At 50.1% G+C, this 14013-nt stretch overlaps 4 protein-coding genes across 4 annotated transcripts; 3 read left to right on the forward strand and 1 right to left on the reverse strand.

The window, feature by feature from the left end:
• Positions 1–2434: 2434 nt before the first annotated feature.
• SCP_0800940 (hypothetical protein) lies at positions 2435–4739 on the forward strand (the record flags this gene model as incomplete). The annotated part of the gene is made up of 7 exons (XM_027760689.1): positions 2435–2558; positions 2615–2972; positions 3028–3783; positions 3836–3942; positions 3998–4020; positions 4072–4397; positions 4448–4739. 7 exons carry the CDS (start codon positions 2435–2437, stop codon positions 4737–4739), a joined length of 1986 nt encoding a protein of 661 aa, XP_027616490.1.
• A 304-nt stretch (positions 4740–5043) lies between these two features.
• Positions 5044–6470, reverse strand: SCP_0800950 (hypothetical protein; the record flags this gene model as incomplete). The annotated part of the gene is made up of 2 exons (XM_027760690.1): positions 5044–5483; positions 5534–6470. 2 exons carry the CDS (start codon positions 6468–6470, stop codon positions 5044–5046), a joined length of 1377 nt encoding a protein of 458 aa, XP_027616491.1.
• Positions 6471–10143: 3673 nt separating this feature from the next.
• SCP_0800960 (hypothetical protein) lies at positions 10144–10743 on the forward strand (the record flags this gene model as incomplete). The annotated part of the gene is made up of 1 exon (XM_027760691.1): positions 10144–10743. One exon carries the CDS (start codon positions 10144–10146, stop codon positions 10741–10743), a length of 600 nt encoding a protein of 199 aa, XP_027616492.1.
• A 1973-nt stretch (positions 10744–12716) lies between these two features.
• On the forward strand, positions 12717–13700 carry SCP_0800970 (hypothetical protein; the record flags this gene model as incomplete). The annotated part of the gene is made up of 1 exon (XM_027760692.1): positions 12717–13700. The coding sequence occupies one exon, from the start codon at positions 12717–12719 to the stop codon at positions 13698–13700; it is 984 nt and encodes a 327-aa protein (XP_027616493.1).
• Positions 13701–14013: the final 313 nt, after the last annotated feature.

The following is a 14013-nucleotide window of genomic DNA, read 5'->3' on the forward strand; positions in this document are numbered from 1 at the left end:
GAATACAAATGATCAGCATGTGTTGGAACAGTATGGGGACAAGCGCGACGCGGAGCGTATGAAGGAACGATTTGAGATTGATGATAGCGCCGCAGAGACACAGAAGCCATCCCTTGGAATTAAATCGCGAGGGCGGATAGTCGACCGAGATATCCGGGGCTGCCACTGCATGCATGTTAGCGCCCGTTGAATGCCATCGATAGGACCTACAACAGTGGGCGCTAATCCTTCGCGGTTGCCGTCGGCCAAGACACCCATCCAACACCATATGAAGGGCTGCTCAGTCCTCCGATAATCTTCCGTTACACGTTGCATTGTAGACTCACGGTCTATACTGAACTCCAAAGCAGGAGCACTGGGATATCGACAAGGTCTTCCTTGGCTTGTCCCTTCCTCCACACATGGAAGATATGTTTCCCGAGCATTGAGTAGCCATCAAGGATCCTCAGAACTGGCATGGTCTTGTTCAGCGTAAAAATTGTTCTGTATCCTCTCATACACTTACAGCTAGGTAAGACAACACCCATCCAGTGGATGACCGAGAGCGAATCAGGACGCGACGAGACAACTTGCAGGGTTGCAATGGTTAAGCGAGGCGGCCGGCCCATCATTATTTGCACCAACCTCCACAGTGGAGATAGCGTAAAATTTGAGGTATTCGGCTCGGTGGACTGCTTTGCCAAGAAAACATGAGCGGAATGGACACCTCCCTCATCGCCATCTTTTTTGAGTTCGTTGACATGACAACGTGCACGGTGCAACAGCGTATGTCTGTAAGTTACCGAAGTCAGGCGTCCATGTATACTTGAAATTTTGCGCCCACGCTCCTCCCACCGGCGTCTCCGAGCCGCACGAACATTCAGGATGGGACAGTCCATTCCAGGGCGATAGAATATTGAACACGTTAAACGCGGGGTATAGTGGCAATGGGTACAGGAGGCTGAGATGGTCCACGTTGCTCTAGATGGCTGAAAAACAAGAATTTGGTCTGATTATTTGTACTTGATAAGGGACGCAGAATCGAGAGCGGAACGACACTCGGCTCCTCTGTATCTCGAGAGGCCTGCGAACGAGGACAAGGCCACATAGCAAACAGCTGTATGTGCTTGACATAATGGACGATCACCCAGGGCATCCACGAATCTACACAGCAAGGGAGTGCGGAAAACTGGTGAGATCGAGAGCAAGCAACTGTAAAAGTTATCTCTGACGCACTGTCTAATCTTATGGTGCAGAAAAGCACCCGCTTCTCTTATGAAACTCTGTAGTATATAGCACGCATTAGCGTCGATAATTACATGCTGCAGCAGCTACAGTTCTTCGTGTCTTCTGCCGCATGTCAGGACATCTGGAGAAAAGAGGACAAAAAAAGTAGTATGTGACTAGAAGCAATGATATAGAGGAGGGCAAGGCTTTACATAAATAAGCTACGGAGGTTTTGAGAGGGCAGTTCGACGTGACTTATGCTTTGTGACATGTCGCGAACGTGACAAGACGCGTCATAGCATCATGCTGCGACGAATCAACTTCAGTATAAGTACCTGCTCCAACATAGCCTGCTATCATCTCTAATGCATCTAATGCCCCTTACCTGACCATGATTCGCCAATGCAGTATAAGTCTGAGTTGGGCAGGGACAAGCATTCAGTCCTACTGTCGATTTCAGATCAGGAAGGAATTCTTTGTTCACTGGTGAGCTTGAACGGAGACGGTGAGAACGGCAATTTGTCGGCATTAGTAGTGTTTGTTTCGCTGTGGTTAACCTAGGGCTGCACAAGTTGCACGACCTGTCGAGATGGCGCCAAGTTCGGCCATTAGTCCAAGTCTGTTTCCTTTTTTTTTCCCTGGGTCCCTTGATCTATGCTGAATTCCCTGTGCGGTAAGAACCTCTTTGATGTGTTTGTACGTTGTCCTGACTTCGCGCGGGTCGCAATCAGAGTCGTTCCGTTCCAGGCTCAAGATCACTTCCAAACACTCCTCCACTCCACTTCTTCTTCGTCCTCAAGTATGTGACTGGTACACCACACAAGGCATACATCAAATGACTCATTTTCTCATGCAATGTCTACCCGGCGCAGCCTCCACGGGCCGTACCTACGACCTCTAGGTCTCGTATCCCTTCGACGCCATGGTCTTCGCGGTTCTCGAGGGAACGCCGGAGAAATATTTCGTTGCACATACACGTCACGAGGGTAGTCGTCTTCGACGCTCGACAGCCCATCGTTCCGCATATGGCCATGTGATCAAGAGAGAAGTGGGATGGAGGACCATACGTCCACCAATGGATGCATTCTGTGGCGCTTGCGGGACGCTGCCTGTGTCTACGACAGGGATGCATCGAGAATGCATTTAACGCGTCAGTAAAGACGTAGCCTAACTGCAGGTCACTCAACCCGGTGGCTTGTTTGTGGGAAGTGTGCTAGTGGCCGACGAGATGGCCTTCTTCGGACTGGCGTATGCACTCCTGGCTGCAATGCCCTTCGTGACGTCGTTTACTATCCCATCGCCCTTGTCGATCAACAGCGATATCACGCAGCTGTACTACAACGATCTCGACCGTAAGTTCTTCCTCTAGCCTGTGAAGATGCATTGTACTCAATTTTCAACGTACCAGAGTACACCGCCAGCGAGCATAGGAGTATACTCCTGCTTTCTCCTCAGCTGCGCTCGGACGCAGCGAAAGCTTGCGCCGTGCTTGGCGAGACGCTGCTGCCGGTGAACGAGACATTCTTCCTGATGGAAATGGTGCATTCCCTACAATACCAGATCTATAAGGGTGCATACGGCGAGGATCAGTTGTTCTGGATCGGCACTAGCGATGCTTGCGAGATTGTCAATTCCGTCGGTTTGGTAGGCGAAGCGGAATGCGACCTGGAGTTGCCTGTGCTCTGTAGTCAGAGCTCGGGTTTTGGTGCATCACCTGAGCCCACCAACTCCATTATTGTCACATCGGGCAACTTGTCGATCACTGGGTATGTTGTTAAACTGCCATCACGGGGATTAAACTGAGCGCACTCGTATCGTCAGATACCGAGATCAGCTGTCGTTCCGATTCCAAGGAATACCATACGCAAATCCACCTGAGCGCTTCACATACCCTACATTCTACTCCGGCTCACCAGATCTGAACGCGACTGCGTTTGGTCCTGAGTGTGTGCAGGTCGGCGTCCTTAACAGCAGCGAGGATTGCCTATTCCTCAATATCTGGACTCCATTTATACCGTTGGACGCCTCGACCGTGACGAAGGAGCAACTCAAACCGGTCTTCTTCTGGATACACGGCGGGGCCTTCACAAGCGGGACCGGCTCTGATCCAACATACGCGGGGAGTAACATGGTGTCCCGTGGTGACGTCGTGGTGGTGACTATCAATTACCGCCTGTCCACCCTCGGCTTCCTGGCGCTCGACGATGGGATGACCAACGGAAACTTCGGCATCGCAGATCAGATCACCGCCCTAGATTGGGTACTCGAGTATATCACAGCATTCGGCGGTGACCCCAACCGTATCACCATCGCTGGCCAATCTGCTGGCGCAGCGTCCGTCCGCGCACTGCTTGCTTCCCCGCGGGCAATCGGAAAATATGCTGCAGCGATACCGATGAGCAACCTGGCCGGTATTGACTATGCGGCGCCGTACTCGTTCTACTACACCATTCCCGACGAAGTTGACATGGTTGTGGAGCCGATCCTGGAGAAGACAGGCTGCAGCCTGACCGATGCGCTTGAATGCTTGCGAGGATACAATGCGTACGACCTTGTTAGTTTGGAGCATGTGGCGAGGTCATTCTCGCGTCTTTTTCTACTTCGTTGGCTGAACGCTTGGGTCGCTCAGTTACCTCGTTATTGACGGTACCTATGTGGTCTATCCTGAGCTCCCATTGAACGGGTCGGGAACCGTTGCCAACGTCCACACCATGATGGGATACATGCGCGATGATGGTGAGCCTTGCTTTCAGACTTTGCAGCGTAGTCAACTCACTCGGCGAAATTTCAGGCGCAGCTTTTATCGGCTATCCCGTATGCTCCTCCTTAGATCGCAAGAGACATCTGCTTACGTCCTCCCCCTAGACCAGCGACAACTTGACAGCTGGCCTTATCGCTCAGTCGCTGCCCACTACCGTGGTTAATAACTCGCTCTTCCCGCCCGTCACTGGCCCCAACGCTACCCTCGATGTGTTCAACATCACCGCACGAGTTGGAACGGATGTCGAGTTCCGTTGTCTTGATCAGGCGACCGCATGGTCCGGCCTGCAGCATGATCTCTTCCAAAGCGTGTGGTTCTACGAATTTAACCGCAGCTACCAGCTTGCGACATTCGAGCCGAACTACCCTGTTTGTGATGCACCCGCTGACGCAACCCATCCAGATGGAGATCCCTCGCAGGAGTATTTCAAGTGAGTTAACTCCTCTTCTCGTACTTCCGATTGGTCCGACATACTTGCAGATGCCACGCCGGGGAGCTGTACTACGTCTTCGCGACTTTGCCCAATAGTCTGCCATATCGCGACGCGGAGGACCTGCTGTTCATGCAGACTATACTAGACGCGTGGACAGCATTCACCCGCACGTACAATCCGAACCCCGACCCGCTCTACCTGGCGGTTCGTGGGTACTGGACCTCCCTCAAACGGCTTGCACAGGAGAGCCCTTGGCTACCTGTCACGAACGAGACACTCAGGACCACGCCGTTGAGGATGCTCCAGTGGCCGAGCTACATGACGGAGTTCGCGGAGTAGGCCCAGTGTAGGTTCTTAGGATACCCGCTGGACTACTTTGGGTGATGTGACGACTCGATTGATTGTGTAGTCAATACCACGGATCCGAAGCAGGAGTGGTTGTTCTCGGCGATGGCAGATCATTACTGACATGTGGTGGAACAAGCACTGGCTCTGCGGCTCCGTGCTGACAACCAGCAATGGTTATTTGAGGGAAGGGCACGATCAAGCGAGATAAATAATGTATTTGGCGCCATATGTCAAGCCCAGTGGAAATCCATCGAACTGAAGACTTCGCAAGGGGCATCTTCAGAAGACTGCATCACTATGGACCGGGCAACTCAGCGAGCATGTACCAGTTCAGAATGGCGTCCAGGTCAAGTAAGAGGTTGACCAATTTCTCCTTCGCCTGCCTTTCCGCCTCGTTCGAAAATACATTCGCCGTCCCGTACGCCGAGAACATCCTGACTATCACTTCTATCAAGCCAATTTCCACGTGTCCAGTATTGCGCCTAGCGAATTGAACGAAGGAAGTACCGATACCGAGAAGGACGTAAGAGGGATGATCCACGAGCGGAACCATTTCCCACAAGCAGAAGAAATCGCGCAAAGGTTTCTGCACGTCCGCTTGCACGGCGTTCAGGTCGACGTCAGATAGGCAGTTGGAAGCGGCACAGTCCAGTAATAGGTCCGTCGCAACCAAAGATCTCCATTTGTCGCCTTTGACTTCTGAGAATTCTAGGTACGACGCCATAGCTTGTAGACCTGACATGCTTCAGTTTCATTAGCTGATTATGCATATCCATTCCACGTACCACTGCTGCTCAACGTTACTTTGTTCAGCTCAGGGGCGACTCGAAAGGAAAAGGCGGTGATGTCAAAAGCAAGATAACGTATCTCGTTCCACTCGTTGCAAAGCAAGCTAACTCCAACATCAAAGAGTTGCTGCCACTGGGTCGAGCTCGAAGGACTCGTCCACCGCATGTTTGTAGACAGGAACCGCAGCAGCGGTAGGACAGTAGAATTGTGTAACCGATGCGGTTCAACCATCATAATGATGTCGAGCGCAATATTAATGAGAGCGGCTCCTGAACGATCGACCTTGATTCCGTGCTGCAGGGCAGAAACTTGCCAGGGGTGTTTGCTGCAATGATCCACAATGCGGTGAAAGCATTGAGTCGCTCCCTCAACCTTCATGCCTGTCAGGCAGCGCCTAACCACAGTCTCGAGGAACGCGTTATCCGTGAATGTAAGGTCGGCAGCTATGAGCATGCGCGTATCAAGCATCTCACCATTGGAATCCACAATCATCCTCTCTCTTTCTCTCCAATTATATAACCTCTTCTCGGCAACGACCATGTTAAGCCAGTTGTCGATGTAATGGATATATCTGCGGACAGAGAGTGCAAATTTTCTGCGGGCGGTCCAAAGACCACGGTCTTGCCAATGAAATGCTACTGGTAGATCGTCGCCGCAACAGTTCATGACGTAATTCCAGCTTCGTCTGCATATTTTGCCAATGGCCAATCTAGAGAGCTTTACGAGAATGATGAAACCCAGAGCCTGAGGAGACTGATATGGACAGTCCGGTACAGATGCAGGGAGGACAGTGGTCACCAACTGGAACAAGCCGAGGATTGCTACAAAGACCGCTGCAACAATGGAGACAGTGTGATTTAACGTCCAGAGGAGTTCCAGCAGACCGGCGAAGAATAGCACGAGTGCTATCTGCAAGAGCGTGGGGAGCACCATGATGATGGTCGGGACGTGCCAATTTTCCAAACAATCGCTACGGAACTGCCTTGTCCTAGCGGCACTCCGAGAGACACTAGCGAGTCCACTGGTGTATTGATTGAGCCATTGTTTGACGACAATGCTAACCGACGCAGTAGAGAGACTGCATACCAGACTGGAGAACCAGAGCGCATTGATATGCACAGATGATGATAAGACTGGTTGGGCTTGCAGGGTGGCAATAACTGCATGCGTTGGAGTGGACTGTGTCGAGTTGATGACGCCCGCGTTGACCGAGAAACTATTAAGTTGGGTGGATATAAGTGCAAGTAGTTGCACGGCTGTATCGGAACTTGGGTTTGACTGTAACGACGTGTATGACTGGACATTGAACGCAGTAAGAACCGCAGAGAAGAGACCCGCCTGTAAATTTATCTGTCAGTCTCTCGTTGCAGCACCAGACACGTCATGCAATGCTGTTGACGCTCAAGGCAGCGGAACGGCAGTAGGTTACTCACGAACACGAGTAGTGTATCGATCTCTTCTTTCCAAGCCTTTACTCTTTCTTCATCATGATCTTTCATGCGTTTCGCGCACTCTTCCCATGACTTTTCGTAACTGTCTGTTGTCGAAACATTCCGCAATTTGACCTACCGAAAATAATAATTGCACAAATCCGATAAGAATGATCGTCAGCCCATACAGGTGAAGCGCGAGAAGTGCATACGAGCAAACCTCCCCCTCAACCTGAGACTCTTGAGATATTGCTGTCACTGCTTCCGAATCTAACGATGTCATGACCTCATCCGAGTTGTCTGTGCCCGCAGATACTTAGCAACGCGAGTGGGTGATGTAGCTCAATAGAAAGGACGCACTGCTGTCAACTTGAAATCCCTCGTCTAATGAATGTTTCCAGTGAGAAAGCAGACGCCCGAAATCGACTCTGAACTACAGCGATGAAGCAGGAAAAGTAAAACGTCGACTAGTGCTCGAGCAAACAAAAGCATCAACAAATTTATGGCGTCTATCCGAGCTTGCCGGGAGAACGGCAGTTTGCGCCGCACAGGCCGCGCCATCTCATGTTCACCATAAGCTGGTCACAGGCGACACCCGACGAAGAGACTGCAGGCCAGTCACATTGTGTGGTTTGCGGAATGTGTCAGTGTCAAATTGTGATTCCACGGTGACAGCACTTTGACATGGATCGACGCACACGATCTGTCAGATCTCTATCTCACGAGTACGTTGGTGAGGACGGGAGTCCAAGCGGAGGATCATAAGACCTCTTGCTCTCATCCCTAGGCTCATACTTCAACTCGAAAATGCATCCTTCGCGGAGGTCAGCCGGCTTCGAGCATCAAACAGGGAGCGCCTAACGGAGAAATTCCACGTACGAGCGATGTTAGTTCAAGGTTCGGATAGAATTTACTTGACCGACACCTAGGTGGATCTGAGCTGGAAAGACACAGATTTCGTGTAAGTATATAAGTGCCTACAGCTGGTTCAGAGCAAGCTCCGAATCCATATGATGGAGTTTATACGTCAAGTAAGTAATATCATGATTTTCACTCATAAATAATTGTCCTGAATCTCACTCACAAATCTGAATGGAACCGTCAACCATAGTTACAGTATAAGAAGAGAAGGTGTGAGAGAACGCAAGAGACGGACGAGACAAAGCGCAACTTCTCGAATGTAGTTTTTTTATTCCGTCCACGAGGTCTTCTCTGTACCATAAGCACGTGGCGGTAACTTGCGGAAATTGTCAGTGAAAAGATAGGTGAAAGAAAGAAAGACGTTTGAAAAGATGAACGTACGGAATATCATGGCCGCAGTCGTAGTGTAGAAATGGAGTTGATGGCGGAACAAGCTAGGTTTCAGAGTAAGCATTGGCGCCGCAATGGAACGGCGTTGGACTCGGTTATTTTCAGGATCCTAGGATGAGAGAAAAACAATGAGTGTTCAATGTAGGGCAAATCAAACTCAGAAAACTGACGAGCACGCACAAGCACAGTTGCGAGGTACCAGAGTTCGAATTACGTATCGGAAAATAGAATGGCTTTAGTCCGTAGAGTTGCCAATGTCCTTTCATTTCTGACTGACTGCAGTCTCTCCAAGATCTGCGACAGATGAAATGGTGTACTCCGCTACCGGGGATAGCTGTGCCCGACTCAGTACCATAAGCTCTTGCAAAAGTCGGCTCAGAGTCTCGTACGAATCTGTGGTGGGCGTCCTCATTGTCACGTCCGACGACAATACTTCGATCAGTTTTCCCATCACACCGTTGTCAATGAACTGCGCGTCCCGCCGCCAGGCGAGACAAAGAACGGCAGGAACCATCCGTAGTAGCGAGAACACGAGATTCAAAGGGCTGACTTTTCTCCCCAGGGACCGACCGAAAAATCTCGAAACCAGCTTGACACACGGAAGAGTTCAGGTTGCACAGCTAACAGGCCTTTGTGACGCGCCCGAAGACCGCGCCGCCGAACAGAAACGCGTAGCCTCCAGAATTCTACGAGGGCATCTTGGTTGAAGCTATACTCAATGTACCGCGCAATAGCGCTCAGGCCTTCAAAACATCAAACATCAGGATCTCGCCATTGCGTGCATATTGGATTCATGCACCCCCACTGCTGACCTTTATATTCGTCGTTGTGGATAGAGTGATCGGGCTTCTAATTCCGTTCCTCCTATCGTAGAGCAGATTGACTATGACGTCATGTATTCGCTGCAACTTGTCCTGATGAATTTTCCGAAGAGAAGATGGACAAGACGCGGAGCAACGGCTGGGCAGAGTCTCCCGAGAAAGTGACACCCCTTCTTTTCACGATCACGTCGTACGGTGCACGAGCTGTATCAGGTCTGTTTTTGGAAGTGAAGCCTTTTCGCCCACGTGAGTTTCAGTAACAGTGTGACTCACGCTCACCGCCTAACCGGGCGCTCTCCGGGCTCATCGGCGATTTCGTGGCGGCGCTCATTGTGGCGGGTTGCGTCGGCGACGCTGGACGCGTTGAGCGCGAAGTCGGGAATGGCAAATTTAAGAAAAATATTCTTTGTAGATACCTTTGGATCTTAGTACATAGTTGGAGTTGAGCATAAATTAAATATTCAGTTCATTAAAGTCCAAACCAAGGAATAGTCACAGCATGCCTCTTTTTAGACTAGGTTCAGATGAGGCCGTTGTAGGAGTATAAAAAGAAGCATTTCACACCGATAAATGGACAAAGATTGATATTGCGCGGCGACAGGTAGGTGACCAGCATTGTGCTCAGCCACCACTAGGAAAGTCGGCCAAATTAATACTTACTGTGCATTTTCCCGAGGCTCTACAGGGCTTCACAAATGCTAAATTTGTTGGAAAGTAGCGCCCAAATTTCTGGAGCTCCAGAAATTGGGGAGCGCCCAAGGGCAGACAAGCCGAGGGCATGATTACAAAGAAAGACAAAGAAGGAAATTTGCTTATATAAAGTGGAGCGTCTAGAACTGTATATATACAGAAATCTATTTTAGGATGCGGAATCACACACCCCGACGCATCTTGACCCGCCATCACTACCTTCCTATTTGGGAACTAAGGCGTGATTTCTAACAGGTTATGAGCCCCGGCTCTAGCCAATAAATACTCGGATAACAACAGCCCCTATTGTGGCTACAAAAAATTGTTACCCCCTTACTAGTACGAGAACAAATAATGTCGACCAGCGCTGATAATACGAGCAATAGCAATGCTTACCGGATCCCGCTCCTGAAGGAAGACAATTGGCTCGCGTGGAAACGCCGCGTCGAGGCCATCCTCAATGATAAGGGTCTCCAGGAGTATGTGACCGGAAAGACACCGAAGCCGCAGCCGAGTAATGACCCGGCCAATAGGGCAGCGAGAGAGGCGGAGATTAGCGCCTGGGGAGAGAAGGACCTCAAGGCCCAGAACGTAATTGTGCTATCGCTGGGAGATTCCCAGATGGTGCACATCGCTGGAGCCGAGACGGCATGGGCCATGTGGGAGCAGCTTCGCACAGTCAAGGAACAGCGTGGACAGCATGGGATTCTTGTGCTGTGCTGGCGTTTTTACCGGATGCAAGCCAAGGAAGAAGACAATATCTCCAGTCACATCACACAGCTACGACAGATCCAGGAACAACTCCACCTAATGGGGAAGGTTGTTTCTGACGAGGATTTCTGGCTCATTCTGGCTACCTCATTACCGGAGAGCTGGGACTCTTTCCTCAGCTCTTACTTTGGCGCCGTGGGTGGCAATGTTGGCGCAGAAGGTGCTGACAATGTGCGCCCTTAGCTTACATCACAAGAATTGATTGCCATCATTCTTGATGAAAATAGGTGAAGGCACGAGCGTGGCGAGCGCGGTCAATCCTCGGACCAAGCCATGGTTGCCAAAGGAAAGAAGCGCCCCTTCGGGGAATACAAAAAATGTTCGATCTGCGGAAAGCCGGGACATCTTGATAATGAGTGTCGGCACCGCGACAAGGTCAAATGTATGAATTGCGGAAAATTCGGGCATAAGGCCACGGATTGTTGGGCCAAAGGCGACGGCAAAGCCGGACAGGGCCTGCCGATGAAGCGGCAAAAGACGGAATGTGCTTATGAAGCACGCGAGGTCGAACTGAAAGAGGATGAGGCAAAAATAGCCTACGATAATGATAGCGACACTGTATCTCTCGGATCTGATGGTGAAATTGCTTCTTTCTATGAGTGGTTTGCCGACTCCGGGACAACTTCGCACATTACAAATCGTCGTGAAGTCTTCGCGACCTATCAGGCGCTCGAAGATCACGCGATCACGGGCATCGGACCGCAACCAACACAGGCATTGGGCCGCGGTACGGTCAATGTCGAAAGTGAAGTAAGAGACCGGAAAGTGAAATTCCGTCTCCACGGTGTACTGTATGCACTGTTACAACGCTCCTCACTTGTGGCACGTCTTTTCTTTTTCTTTTCCTTGTTCCCTTTACATTACCAGACCAAGTGATCCAACACGTGACTCATCGGAGCGCAACCTCCGATTCTTTATCCAGGTGTCCAGAACCCCTAGTCTAGGGCTACACCGGATCCAACTCCGGACCTTCTTCTTATCGCACATGCAAGACGTGCATGTATGCCTCATCTTTACCTCGTTCTGATACACGACTCGTTATCCCCATTAGTACTGATTATATCTCACGACCTTACTCAGCTTTCTCATACATATTACTTCCTCGCTGTTACCCTGCTCTGATATTGTTTCACCTTGTCTAGCCAATGAACGATTCCGCATTACTGCGTAGTACTGCGGATGCCTTTTGTATAAGTAAACGACCTGGTCGAGCTGGATCCCCATCTCGACCTGGTTACCATTAAACCAGCTTTTCACTTGTCTTTGACTGAGATCGACCGTCAGTAGCAGACAGCTACTACGAGTCATAAGAACGAACTCTGATCGACCTTCAGTGCGAGGACATCGCCAGAAGTGTCACTCGAACGGACTTGTGTCTTAGACTAAGACCTTGTCTCGTGACGACTCGACTAGACGCTCGTGTTTCGCTGCCGCATAACATTAGGTCGAGATCTTATTACTCTCTGTGACTTCCTAGAGTCTAACAACGAACTACCGACCGGACCGAACCTTGAAGACTGAACGATACACCCGATTCGATTGCTAAAGCACCGTTTGAGATTACTCTGTAATTGAGGTAGCTGAAGGGATAGACTGATCACTCATCTTCGGAGAGGGGTCTGTCCGAGAGACCAATAGGCCGAGGAGGCTGAGGTAATCACTTGAGCAATCAGCAAATAGGTGTATCAGTTTGAAGACAGAAGACACTCTATGGGCTTGTTAGCCGACGACGAACGAACCCACTTAGTTAAGGACGGTGTGCAGTCTACGTGTAGACATAGGCCACACAGAAGAATTTATCCACGCTGGATTTTAACTACATCAACCCGACCGCTCTTCCAGAGCAGTACCGCGAGCACCTCCCATCCCAAGCGGAGTGGAGCACAGAACGAAACGCACATTTCATAGGAGGAAGGCCTGTATTCATCAGGCCAGACAATCACAACTTCGACCACTCCCCACAGGAATTTGAAAGGACACTTCCCCATAATCTTGGTGGAATAGTGCTCCAGCACATCGCAGACAGCGGTATAACGACCTCCTATCCAGGAGAAAGACCAGACGCCCCTTGGAACCCCCCTGCCCAGAATCCTGCACCCCAACCGACTCTTGCACCAATCGTACCCGATTACATACCACCGATGGCTACAGTTACCATGGTCGAAGGACGTCACCATGTTAGCCAGAAGGAACTTGGTTTTAGAAAACCCGAGATCTTCAACGGTTCAGATCGTTCGAAGCTTAGGGAATTTATAAACCAATGCAAGAACTACATGGCCGGAAATAGCCATGTCTACCAGGAGGACAATCAGAAGATCGCATTCGTGCTATCGCACATGCAAGGAGGAACAGCAGGATCATGGGCACAGAGCTTCATAGAAACGGAACTCACCAATGACGACTTCCTTTCTTATGGGAGTTGGAGAGACTTCATTGCGAGTGTGAACAAAGCATTTGGCGATGAAAATATTGAAGAAACTGCTCGTACCTTGCTGCGTAACATCAAGCAAGGAACTCGTACTGCGGACGACTACATTGCCGAATTCCGATCGCTTGAATCCAAGGCGAAATTAGAAGATGCCGGAAATATCGAGTATTTCAAGTGGGGGCTTAACGACCCACTCCGACAAAGGATATATGGGATGGAAAGCATGCCCAAGACACTTGACAAGTGGTACGAATACGCCTCGCGGTTTGATAACCAATGGAGATCTGCTCAGATCTTCAAGCGAGGAGCCACTACGACGACGCGAGGAAAGGGCCGATCTATCCATCGTCCCTACTACTCGGCTTCTGCAAAGGATCCAAACGCGATGGATGTTGATCGTGTCAATATCTCGCGCTTATCCCCGGACGAGCGACAGAAGAGAATAAAAGAAGGATTATGTTTCCTATGCGGAAAGAAGGGCCATATAGCCAACGACAGACAATTTCACCCCCAGTCTGGAAGTTTCACCCGTGCTAGAACGATACAGCCCGGGTTAGACACAGACATGATCACATGGATCAAGAAGATGCGAGAAGACCTCGCACAGAAGAAGGAGACATCGAAGGAAGAAACCAGAGAGGAACAGATCGCCTATGTGCGAAACGTCTTCAACGACATGACTGATGAAGAACGAACCCAATTGGGTTTTTGAGATGACGGCCACTAGTAATGCATGGACCGTCGCATCTTACCGTATCTCCCCTCGTTATTTGTAACACTAGCGGAAATTCAATCACTGTGAATATTTCGTTGGGAGAGAAGGAAGACGTTACAACAGAAGCCTTGATCGATTCCGGTGCAGCCGAAACGTTCATGAACATTCGTTTTGCGGAAGAAAATGATTTCATCAGATGGGAATTACCGAAACCGATTAAAGTCATGAATGCAGATGGCACACCAAATCAAATGGGTACCATTACTCATTGTACCTGGAAGATGATGAAAATCGGAGGAAGGAAGACACT

This window comes from Sparassis crispa (assembly GCF_003851025.1).
Source record: "Sparassis crispa DNA, contig_000007F, whole genome shotgun sequence".
NCBI lineage: Eukaryota > Fungi > Basidiomycota > Agaricomycetes > Polyporales > Sparassidaceae > Sparassis > Sparassis crispa.